Below are 12806 nucleotides of genomic sequence, written 5' to 3' on the forward strand. Positions count from 1 at the left end.
AAGTGTTCCACTTTCCTCGGGGTCTGTTGACCATTTTGATCATTTCTCTTGCCAAGGGTATTACGCCTAGGTCTTGAGACAAAGACACATGGTGCCTCAGTTACTCGCTCTCTGACACGGCCCAGCTTGGGCATTCTACTAGAGACCCACTGCCTGATGCAAGTGTTTTTAAAAGCTCACACTATCTGTAAGCTTACACTTGTAACGGGTCCATTTATAACTGTGCTGAAGTCCAACAATTCACAATCCTGACATTTATGTCTCATTGTATGTCACATGCATAAAAAATTCTCCTGCTATTTGCAGAAATTGACAAGGATTCGTTGCATTGATCTATATCAGCAAATACTTTTAGTAGTGTTTGGGTTTCTAGCAAATGATCTGAGCCATGACTGAATTACTATCTATTTAAATCTTGCATAACTCTCCACTTTCACTTCCAGTTCATTCTTAGCTTTATAGGGAAGTTTCATTGAATCCACTTTTAAAGGTTCAGCTTTTCAAAGGAGCATAGCTTGAATTCTGAAGTTATTTTGAATGAGAGACCAGGCAATTCAAGAATTAAAGCAAGTGTTGACATGATGACGTCTTTGAACAGTGGAGCAACACCTAAGCATCTGAATTCGCAAAATGAGACGGAGAAGAAAGCAAAAATAGAAAGGGCTGCCACCAAGTTCATTCCAGTTTTGGTTTTTATAGCATTGACTTGGCTTGCTGGGAGTACAATTTACATCTTCAAATTACAACAGGACATTAACAACCTCAAGCAGGTAAGTCATACTGCAGCTTAAGTTGGTAAGGTATTTTTAAAATACACCCTCCATTCTGAGAGTTATTTGTTAGCCAATATTGATTCTGTCCACGCCAGCTAAAAAATGTAACTCTTTCCCTTTTTGATCAAGTTTCAAGTTTGTGAAAAGCTCAGATAGAAGGGAATTAGATTTCTGATTTGTATGGGATATGGTGCTACAGTGAATAAACCCACTGTCTCACAGCTCTAGTGACCAAGGTTGCTGATCTTGATTTTGTCTTCGTGGAGTTTACAAGCTTGCTTTGTATCTGCTCGGGTGTTCTCCCGGTGTGCAATTCCCTCTCACATTCCAGATAATTGTGTGACCCACTGTAAATGTCATTTAGTGTGTAGGTGACTGGTAGAATCTGGGGGTTGGGTGAGAACAGGTTACAGGGAGTTTAGTTGGGGAATGTGATTGCTCTGCGAGATAAAATGGTTTCAAATGGGCTTCTTCTATGCTGTAGGAAAATATGAAAATAATCATTCAGCGCCCTGAGGGGAGGGGTTCCCAAGCCTTTTTATGCCATGGACCTTGGCCGTTAACTGAGGGGTCTGTGGACTTCAGGCTGGGAACCCCTGCCCTCGGGTAAAAAATAATGGTAAATTTTTATTCATCAGTTCTAACTTGCTGCCAAAGAAGGGAATTATTAATTTAATAATTATTGTAATGAATGCTTTGAAAGTTACATATTGATAATCTGGGACATGCCCTCTTCACATTACTAGCAACAGAGAGGAGGTACAGGAGGCTGAATACCTGCTCTCAAAATTTTAAGAACAGTTTCCTCCCCTTAGCCATCAGATTTCTGAACAGTCAACCAACACCTTCTCGCAATTTCTCCTTCGCACTTTGTGTTTATTCATTTAATTTTTTGCAACCTGTAGTGATATTTTATTTCTGTCACTACTGCTGCCACAAAACAACAAATTTCAAGACGAATGTCGGCGAGAATAAATCAGATTCTGATTCATCGATGTGGTTTAATACTGGCCGTTGTCTAATGTTGTGGTGTGGATGAAATTACCGGAGAGACAGAGTCACTGGTAGATACAAAGCAGCTTCTTTATTTAACACAACAAGGTACAGCAGGCATCATACGGACGGAGACACTTTCAGTAGAAAGGTCTCCTAGCCCAATGTGGGCTCGATATTTATATGCTAAACACAAAGGAAATCGCTACTTAAAAAGTTATAGACAATGCATAAACAATGCTTCCTTTTGTAGCTACATACAAAACATCACACCTTCTGATTTTCCTTCCTTTCCTTCCTTCCGACGCCAACATGTCTGGGTTGGTATCCACAGCCATTTAGGAATGCAAGTTAAATCCACAATACATTTATTTGGCATTTTACGTGCTAACATAGAGGACAATTAATATTATAAAGTATAGATAATACTGTCTTCGAAACTACTTGTAAACTTCACACTTCCATCCGCAGCATCTAGCTAGTATCCCGAAATTCACAGCTTTTAGGAAATACATTGTTGTGAGCTCAATCTACAGTACTTAGTCAAATAGAAGACTGGTGGCCAGAGTCATTTAAGTGTAAATGAATCATCTACCCAAAAACTCACTCTAACAGTCTAAATGTAGTGTGATGACCATGGGCCATGCTGCTGCCATGCTCACAACAGACATTGGTTAATCACACATTCCTTTTCCTATTAATTCAAAGCTATTGAGTTTAGATCCCTTACATATAAAATATAGAAATGTCAGGCAGAATCTGTAAAAACAAAGATCGAATTAGTATTTCAGGTCCGAGACTCATAGAGCCTACCTGTTTCTGATAAAGGGTCTTTACCTTGAAATATTAAATCCTTTTCTCTTTCCAATGATGCTGCCTTATCTGTTGAGTGTTTCCAGCATTTTCTGTTTTTCTTTCAGATTTCCTGTACCAGAAGTTGTTAGATTTACATTTTGGAATTAGATCCCTGCCTTGTCTAATGTTAGACCATAAGACCATAAGACAAAGGAGCAGAAGTCGGCCATTCGGCCCATCGAGTCTGCTCCGCCATTTTATCATGAGCTGATCCATTCTCCCATTTAGTCCCACTCCCCCGCCTTCTCACCATAACCTTTGATGCCCTGGTTACTCAGATACCTATCAATCTCTGCCTTAAATACACTCAATGACTTGGCCTCCACTGCCACCCGTGGCAACAAATTCCACAGATTCACCACCCTCTGGCTAAAAAAATTTCTTCATATCTCTGTTCTGAATGGGCGCCCTTCAATCCTTAAGTCATGCCCTCTCGTACTAGACTCCCCCATCATGGGAAACAACTTTGTCACATCCACTCTGTCTATGCCTTTCAACTTTTGAAACGTTTCTATGAGATCTCCCCTCATTCTTCTAAACTCCAAGGAATACAGTCCAAGAGCGGACAAATGTTCCTCATATGTTAACCCTCTCATTCCCAGAATCATTCTGGTGAAGCTTCTCTGTAACCTCTCCAATGTCAGCACATCCTTTCTTAACTAAGGAGACCAAAACTGCCCACAGTACTCCAAGTGAGGTCTCACCAGTGCCTTATAGAGCCTCAACATCACATCCCTGCTCCTATACTCTACTCCTCTAGAAATGAATGCCAACATTGCATTCGCCTTCTTCACTACCGACTCAACCTGGAGGTTAACCTTAAGGGTATCCTGTACGAGGACTCCCAAGTCCCATTGCATCTTAGAACTTTGAATTCTTTCCCCATTTAAATAATAGTCTGCCTGTTTGTTTCTTCTGCCAAAGTGCATAACCATATACTTTCCAACATTGTATTTCATTTGCCACCTCTTTGCCCATTCTTCCAATCTATCCAAGTCTCGCTACAGACTCTCAGTTTCCTTAGCAATACCGGCCCCTACGCCTACCTTTGTATCGTCAGCAAACTTAGCCACGAAGCCATCTATTCCATAATCCAATTCGTTGATGTACAATGTAAAAAGCAGCGGCCCCAACACAGACCCCTGTGGAACACCACTGGTAACCGGCAGCCAACCAGAATAGGATCCCTTTATTCCCACTCTCTGTTTCCTGCCAATCAGCCAATGCTCTAACCACATATGCAACTTTCCCGTAATTCCATGGGCTCTTATCTTGTTAAGTAGCCTCATGTGTGGCACCTTGTCAAAGGCCTTCTGAAAATCCAAATATACAACATCCTCTGCATCTCCCTTGTCGAGCTTACTGGTAATTTCCTCAAAAAATTGTAATAGATTTGTCAGGCAGGATTTTCCTTTAAGTAATTCATGCTGAGTTCTGCCTATCTTGTCATATGCCTCCAGGTACTCTGTAACGTCATCCTTGATAATCGACTCCAACAACTTCCCAACAACCGATGTCAAGCTAACAGGTCTATAATTTCCTTTTTGCTTCCTTCTCCCCTTCTTAAATAGCGGCGTGACATTTGCAATCTTCCAGTCCTCTGGAACCATGCCAGAATCTATCGACTTTTGAAAGACTATCGCTAATGCCTCTGCAATCTCCACAGCTACTTCTTTCAGAACACACGGGTGCATTCCATCTGGTCCGGGAGATTTATCTACCTTTAGACTATTCAGCTTCCTGAGTACTTTCTCTGTCGTAATTGTGACTGTGCACACTTCTCTTCACTGCCATCCTTGAGTTTCTGGTATACTGCTGATGTCTTCCTCAGTGAAGACTGATACAAAATACTCATTCAGTTCCTCTGCCATCTCCTTATCTCCCATTACAATTTCTCCAGCATCATTTTCTATCGGTCCTATATCTACTCTCACGTGTCTTTTACCCTTTATATACTTGAAAAAGCTTGTAGTATCCTCTTTGATATTATTTGCTAGCTTCCTTTTGTAGTTAATCTTTTCCCTCTTAATGACCTTCTTAGTCTCTTTTTGTAAGGTTTTAAAAGCTTCCCAATCCTCTGTCTTCCCACTAATTTTTGCTTCCTTGTATGCCCTCTCCTCTGCTTTAACTTTGGCTTTGACTTCTCTTGTCAACCACGGTTGCATCCTTTTTCCCTTTGAAAATTTCTTCTTTTTTGGAATATACCTGTCTTGCACCTTCCTCACTTCTCGCATAAACTCCAGCTACTGCTGCTCTGCTGTCTTTCCTGCCAGTGTCCCTTTCCAGTCAACTTTGGCCAGTTCTTCTCTCATGCCACTGTAATTTCCTTTACTCCACTGAAATACTGACACATCAGATTTTGGCTTCTCTTTTTCAAATTTCACAGTGAACTCAGTCATGTTATGATCACTGCCTCCTAAGGGTTCCTTCACCTCAATCTCTCTAATCACCTCCGGTTCATTACACAATACCCAATCCAGTACAGCCAATCCCCTAGTGGGCTCAACAACAAGCTGTTCTAAAAAGCCATCTCGCAGACATTCTACAAATTCTCTCTCTTGAGATCCAGTGCCGACCTGATTTTCCCAATCCGCTTGCATGTTAAAATCCCCCACAATTATCATAACACTGCCCTTCTGACAAGCCTTTACTATTTCCTGTTGTAATTTGTAGTCCGCATCACTGTAGATGTTTGGAGGCCTATAAATAACTGCCATCAGGGTCCTTTTACTCCTGCGATTTCTTAGCTCAACCCATAAAGATTCTGCAGCTTCCGATCCTATGTCACCTCTTTCTAATGATTTAATATCATTTCTTACCAATAAAGCCACACCTCCCCCTCTGCCTACCTTCCTATCCTTCCGATACACCGTGTATCCTTGGACGTTGAGCTCCCAGAGACATGCATCCTTTAACCAGGTCTCAGTGATGGCCACAATATCATACCTGCCAATCTGTAGCTGTACGACAAGATCATCCACCTTATTCCTTATGCTGCGTGCATTTAAGTATAACACCTTAAGACCAGTATTTGGTACTTTTCACTTTGATTTCATTACAACTTTATTGCACTGCAACTCATCCCAATGGCTACAAATTTGCCCCATCACCTGCCTGTCTTTCCTGACATCTTTACTGCTCACTATCTTAGATTTATTTCTGTTTTCCCCTTCCTCCACTCTGTCATTCCTGTTCCCATCCCCCTGCCAAATTAGTTTAAACCCTCCCTGACAGCTCTATTAAACTTCCCCCCCAGGATATTGGTCCCCTTCGGGTTCAGGTGTAACCTGTCCTTTTTGAACAGGTCGTACTTCCCCCAGAAGAGATCCTAATGATCCAAGAATCTGAAGCCCTGCCCCCTGCACCAGTCTCTCAGCCACACGTTCATCTGCCTGATCCTAATATTCTTGCCCTCGCTAGCACGTGGCACAGGTAGCAATCCCGAAATTACTACCCTGGAGGTCCTGCTTCTCAGCTTCCTTCCTAACTCCTGGAAATCTCTCTTCAGGACCTCCTCCTTTGTCTTATCTGTGTCATTGGTACCAACAGGTACCAAGACAACTGGCTGCTCACCCTCCCCCTTCAGAATATTCAGGACCCGATCCGAGACATCCCGTACCCTGTTGTGTCCCATATGATCCATATGCCTTGGCAATCACTTATTCCTGATAATTAATTGTATGCATTCACACTATCTATACCCCTTGTGATTTAATATGCCTCTATAAGGAAGCCACTCAATCTCCTACCTTCCAAGGAGTAAAGTCCTAGCCAGACCAATCTCTCTCTCTCTCACTCAAGCATTCGCATCAGGCAGTATCCTTATAAATCTCTGCACTCTTTCCATTATCGATGTCTCTCCTATAACAGAGTAATAAAACTGTGCACAATACTCCAGGAGCGTCTTGTTCAACTACAACATTGCCACTTCCTACATCAACTCCCAGACTGCTGAAGGCCAGTGATCCGACACTCTCTTCAATATGATCCAGAATGCTTCTCTGCTGGGCAGGGATTCCTCAATTTATTTCATGAAGTCTTATAGCACAGCTTCCAGTCTTTACATTTGTCCACCAGATAACCTTTCCCTGTTACAGGACATGGATCAGAGTGTTTGTTTTGGGGGTTTTGTTGGGGGCATGAAGCATTCACTCCATTTTGAGCTCTGCATCTTCACTAAGCTTTGATGTATTTCATTCAGTCTCCTAACTGAAGCTTACTGCACATTTGCTCTTGCATAACCTCACTGCTTGTGGTCTCAAAACAGAGCTCTACGTGTTCACTTCCTCTCTTAGCAAGAAGCTGATTGCTCTTCAGCTTAAAAGGATATTAAAACGAAAGATGGTAGCAGTCTGCAGATGTGTACAACATTACATCTGGAGTAGTTATATGATTCAAGTAAAAGGATTAAAAATGTTGAGGTAGTAATTTGTCACTGCCTACATAAGGCTATAACAAATATTATTATGATTAATGCTTTGGTCCTTGTGCAAAGGCTTGTATTGGTGGGTGGAGTTGCTAACTTGAAACTAAGTCTACATCAAAACATGCAAGGTCCATGCGGTCTCTGGCTTTGAAATACCCATCTACTTACACCAAGAAATAAAGGAAACAACGCAGGTCAACAATTTATAACAGACGAGCAACCTGCCCGCCAGCAGAACGAACGGAAGCCTCTGGGGGCTACACATTGTTCTATTTGCCAGATCGCTTTCAGACATGGAGCACAGGAACCTCCAATCTCTGGAAATGCGGGAAGGTCAGGACCTTGCTGCCAGTAGGGTGACATCAGCAGGGCCCTTGCCCTTTCCAGTACCTAGAATTCAAAAGAAAATGAAGTGTATATCAGCCTGCGCTTCACTAAACGCTGTCATGCTCATATTGGCACTGGTTGGACTTGCTTTTACCATAAACAGCTTGCACAACCTGCACCAAGAAATAGACCAAATGAACCAGGTAATTTAACTGTGCATGTCTTGCTTATTTAAAGTGTGCGTATTGAAGATCTATTTACTCTCAGTTCTTGTAATATTTGTAGATCAGCAGCAGTCCGCAGAACACACCACAGAAGCTTACTGGCAAGTACAAACTTCTTTTTCAATTACGAATTTGTAATTGTCTTTTTCATTCATTGAAGAAGATTCATGGGTTTGCAGGAAGCTGATTGTTATGGTCTACGTTTGCTGTCTTGTAGGAACTACAAAGAAGAGCGAGGCAGAGGGTGACATTAAAAGGGCCGCTCACCTTACAGGTTTGTTGTTATTCTGTGCGTTCTATAAATAATTGAACTGGGAAACTGGAGACAGGAGAAAAGGTTGGGGAAAAAGTGGGGGGAAATATATTAATTAGGGAATAAGATGAAAGAAAATAGTTAAATGTTAATTAAAACAATAGAATGAAAGGGGAGTAATGGTGAAGTAGAATATTAGAAACAATCAGGTGGCAATGACTAATACCAGAGGTGAATGGAAAAAAAACTTAGAGGAGATGTCAGAGATAGATCTTAGATACAGAGTGAGAAGTAAGTGTCTGGAATGCACAGTCAGGGACGGTAGTAGAAGATGATACATTAGCGACATTGAAAGGATTCTTAGGCAAATTAATGAAAGAAAAATGGAGGGTTATAGGCTGTGTAGGAGGGAAGAATTAGATTGATCATGGAGCAGGTTAAAACATTGGCACAACAGTCCTGACGAAGGCTCTCGGCTTGAAATGTCGACTGTACCTCTTCCTAGAGATGCTGCCTGGCCTGCTGCGTTCACCAGCAACTTTTATGTGTGTTGCTTGAATTTCCAGCATCTGCAGAATTCCTGTTGTTGGCATAACATTGTTGTTTTTTTTTCTGTGCTATTGATGTTAGTCAAATGACAAAGGAAAAGTGAAATTAATATATTAAAATATACTTATCCTAGAATTATGGACAATACTTCTGGCTTACTTGAGCAAATTGACTGGCATATATTGATGCAAATTTTTTTGATTCATTGCATGTAAATGCAAGAATAACATCAACATGCAATTACAGGGAAGGCAACGGCTGGTCATTCCAATAGATTGATGTGGGAGATTCAGATGGGCAATGCTTTTATACAAGGGCTTGCATACAGGAATGGAACATTGATCATCAATAAAACTGGAAAATACTACATTTATTCAAAAATCTACTTCCGAGGAATAAAATGCCCTCAGATGCCATTGCACCAAACCATTCTTAAACACGATGCCACTTACCAGCTTGATCAGACTCTGATGAGAGTGCAGGAGATGAACTTCTGCAGTGGCCATGGATTTTGGGGGAAGACCACATTTCAGGCTGGAATATTTCACCTGAGAGAAGGAGTTGAGTTGTTTGTTCAAGTCTCGGATCCAACAATGGTCAGTGCTGATGAGCTTATGACCTTCTTTGGAATCTACAAGATTTAGATCATGGTTTCAAGGTGCATATGACCTTGACATGTAGTGAAGGCCTAGCAGTCATTGCGACAGCAAGGAAGTTGAAAAGTTTCATAATGCTTTGACCACAAGATCATTATTTCCTTTGCAAACTACAAAATCATTGCAAGCTATGTATTATTTAGAAAACAGGAGAAATGCTTTTGTAATCCATTTATCGAAATATAAACCTCAGTGTGTTTCTTTTATTTTCAATATTCACTTCTGCCTTTAAGCTGAATTAAAATTTAAACATGTGTAGCCATTAAGCGCCTCATACTTCATGGCTGTATCTGGACAATGTGTTCAGTTGTTTCTTTTTTTTTACCAGCAGTCAGCTAAAGAAATAGTCATCAAATTTAAAGCCAGTACCACAGGTGTTCGTATCAATAGTACACAAATCTAATAAGTTTTCATTAATTTCAGTTTTGATATTTCAATCCTCAGCAGATTTGGGAAGAATGAATCGAATCCCAGACTTTCACCATCTTTTGTTCGAGGAACCCTGAATATTCCCAGCTCTAATATTTGTCCTTTAAGTGTCTCCCACATGAGAATTGTTCTCTCACTCCATCCAGTATTTAACACTGCAATGGAGGTTGTGTATTTGAACCTTCCCTAACTGAGGGCAGTCAGGTCTCTTAATTATCTCCAAGTGAAGATAGAAGCACCTGTTGCCTTGGCAATGGAGTTTGCTTTAAAATCCCTTCTCCTTACAGCCATTCATAGCTTCCCATACAGAACAGAAGCAGACCCCACTTTTGCATCAGCATCATGCACTGAATCAGTGCTTTGCATTATTAAACAGTCTGAGTATCAAATGTGTTTGCCAAACTGAAGTTGTGAAATGTTCTTGATCGTTGCTCTTTGGTTGAGTTAAGACATTAAAGGTGTAACTTCTATTGTTTTAATTTTGCTTTTATTGCACAGTTCACAAGTTATATTTAGTATCAAAGTCATAATACCTGCAAGTATTCCTGTAAAAGAGCAAAATGCATGCAATAAATACTCTTTCAAAGTAAAACCTTACATGCTTTCGTGTGTATATTTTTATATGAAGGCTTGGAATCTGTACTGATGTTACTGACGATTAGTAGGTTAAAGGTAGCATAGCAGTTGCTCGCATGATATAAGCAAGTTAGTAAAAAATAAGTAAAGCCAACATTTATAGTCTGCCCCTATTGGACCCTGAACTGAGGAGGGAACTTCGAGCTGAACACATTGGTGGCTCAGGAATCAGAAACTCCTATGATGGTTGATTTCTTCTCCTGAGTGACAGAAATGCACCATTTAAGCTTTTCACCAATTGCTTCATGTGTCACCATTGGATCCTTGGCTTTTAATTTCAGTATTATGTAATTACACTTACGTCCTTGTTGTTCCATGAGGAATTCCAGCAGACAACAAAATAATGCTGATACCATTAAGGCTGCTGGCAAGGACTCATATGGGATTGACAAGCTTTTCTCTGCTACACTGCAAAAACCAAGTGCAGATTGGATGATCATTTTCCAGGGCACCTGCACATTGTCACAGGGGTGATCCTCAGCTCCTGTTGCCGGACACTTTAATTTTCTGTGCCACTTCCTCCCTGGACCATGGCCTCCTGCAGGGTTACAACAGGGCCCAATGCAAACTTGAGAAGCAATGCCTAACTTCTATCTGGGTACGTTGTGGTTTTCTGGATGCAATATCGAATTTTCCAATTTAAAGTAACTGTCAGAGCTGGTCCTCTCTGCCGGTCATGCATCTATGTTTTTTTGCTCAGTTGACTTTGCTCTATTAATAGAGTGTGACTTGCTGAGAATGTTCCATAGTCTCTTTTTTAACACATAAACGAACAATGAAATGTAACCATCGTCTCACTGCCCTGTGTGGTCTCACTCTATCACAGATAATCTAACCCTAATCACTATTTCAGTTTAGCAACATTATGACTACTTTGTGCTACAATGAACTCTTCATTTGATCTAAATTGTGTAAGGTCAAAGGACTCAGACCTGGAGTATTAACTCTCTTTCCAAAGATGCTGCCTGAGCTGTTGAGTGTTTCCAGCAGTTTCTGTTTCTGTACTGGTGGACAAGAAAGCTTGGCCTCGTCAGTCAGGCTTCTGAAAGGTGAAAATGCAAAATTCTATTTTTTTGGGAGATTTTTGAAACTGTCTCAAACACATTGACTCGAATTTCCTGCTACTGGTGCAGAATACGGCCAATGACAAATCCTGTAATTTTTAAATTTTTGTAGCCACCTTTCACCAGAAGAATTTTCACAAGCTATCCGTTAACGGAGTTGTGCTGTGACCAATCACCAAGCAGGGATATGTGAAGAGAGCCACCTTTTGGATCGGGTCCACACTCAAGATTAAAAAGGCCGAACTTCACGGCAATATTTTGGAGTTGGAGAGCAACTGATCACCAAGTGGGATTCATTAGAAAGGGCAAATAAAAATAATGCACATGCAAGTGGAGCAGCCGTTGTTGTGAGTGGGTCAGTGTTTGGAGTGGCTTTGGCTCATTAGGCTTGGGCAGGGTAAAGTATCTTGCAAGTTTCTCTTTTTGTTCTTAATTCTTTGTTCCTCATCTGTTAGGCATTCTAGTGAAGTGAGAATGGCTCCATGCGTGGTGGTTTGTACTGTGTGTGACAGATGTGTGAAATCTGGGAGACCTCCAATCGCTCGGATAAGCACACCTTCCTCAGGTGAACCGAACTGCAGTTCCTCAGAGAATCTATAAAGGAGCAGGAGCTGCAGCCTGATGTCCTTCAGCTCACGAGGAGGTGATAGATAATGAGCTACAGGGAGATAGTCACCCCTAAGTTGCAGGAGACAAAGGTAAAAGTTAGACAATAAAATTAAAGAGGATATCAAAAGTTTCTTCAGGCACAAAAAGAGAGTGAGAGTGGATATCAGATCACTGGAAAATTATGCTGGAGTGGTAGCAATGGGGGATAAGGAAATGGCATATGAACTGAATAAGTAATTTGCATCAGTCTTCACAGTGAAAGACACCAGCAGTATGCCGGAAGTGTGCGAATGGCCTACTCCTGCACCTATTTTCTATGTTTCTATGTTTCTATGTGTCAAGGGGAAGAAGTGAGTGAAGTTACCATGACTAAAGAGAAGTTTCTTAGGAAACTGAAAGATCTGAAGGTAGATATATTACTTGGACCAGATGGTGTATACCCCAGGGTTCTGAAAGAGGTAGCTGAAGAGGTTGTGGAGGACCTAGTAATGATCTTTCAAGAATCAATTGATTTTTTTGTATAGTTCTGAAGGAATGGAAAATTGCAAATGTCACTCTACTCTTCAAGAAGAGAGAGGGGCAGAAGAAAGGGAATTATAGGCTAGTAAGTCTGACTTCAGTGGTTGGGAAGATGTTGGTTTCGATTGGTAAGGATGTGGTTTTGGAGGCATATAACAAAATAGGCCGTATTCAGCATGGTTGCTTCAAGGAAAATCTTGCCTGACAAATCCATTGGAATTCTTTGAAGAAACATCAAGTAGGATAGACAAAGAAGAATCGATAGGTGTTGTGTACTTGGATTTTCAGAAGGCCTTTGACAAGATCCATTCATGATGCTACTTAACAAGTTAAGAGCCCATGGTATTTCAGGAAAGATACTGGCATAGATAAAGCAGTGGCTAGTTAATAGGAAGCAAAGAGTGCTAATAAAGGGAGCCTTTTCTGGTTGGCTGCTGGTGACGTGTTCCACAGGGGTCTGTGTTGGTACTGCTTCTTTTTACATTATATTTCA

General features: G+C 41.1%; 1 protein-coding gene across 2 annotated transcripts; it reads left to right on the forward strand.

Moving 5' to 3' along the window:
- The first annotated feature begins 467 nt into the window (after positions 1-467).
- LOC140206379 (tumor necrosis factor ligand superfamily member 6-like) lies at positions 468-10077 on the forward strand. 2 transcript variants are annotated; one of them, XM_072274748.1, is made up of 4 exons: positions 468-770; positions 7660-7699; positions 7816-7872; positions 8647-10077. In XM_072274748.1, the coding sequence occupies exons 1-4, from the start codon at positions 579-581 to the stop codon at positions 9042-9044; spliced, it is 687 nt and encodes a 228-aa protein (XP_072130849.1). In that variant the 5' UTR covers positions 468-578; the 3' UTR covers positions 9045-10077. The 2 variants fall into 2 exon arrangements, with proteins under 2 accessions (XP_072130849.1, XP_072130848.1); XM_072274747.1 differs by lacking the exon at positions 468-770 and adding an exon at positions 7003-7577.
- The last annotated feature ends 2729 nt before the right edge of the window (positions 10078-12806 follow it).

Source organism: Mobula birostris, chromosome 12, assembly GCF_030028105.1.
Source record: "Mobula birostris isolate sMobBir1 chromosome 12, sMobBir1.hap1, whole genome shotgun sequence".
Taxonomy (NCBI): Eukaryota; Metazoa; Chordata; class Chondrichthyes; order Myliobatiformes; family Myliobatidae; genus Mobula; species Mobula birostris.

What these genes read in the sequence shown, in the direction of transcription:
- LOC140206379 (XM_072274747.1), top strand. Translation starts at nt 7,341, where the DNA reads ATGGAGCACAGGAACCTCCAATCTCTGGAAATGCGGGAAGGTCAGGAC. An exon ending in AAATAGACCAAATGAACCAG is followed by an intron (nt 7,578 to 7,659) that starts GTAATTTAACTG and finishes TAATATTTGTAG; the next exon opens with ATCAGCAGCAGTCCGCAGAA. An exon ending in CACACCACAGAAGCTTACTG is followed by an intron (nt 7,700 to 7,815) that starts GCAAGTACAAAC and finishes GCTGTCTTGTAG; the next exon opens with GAACTACAAAGAAGAGCGAG.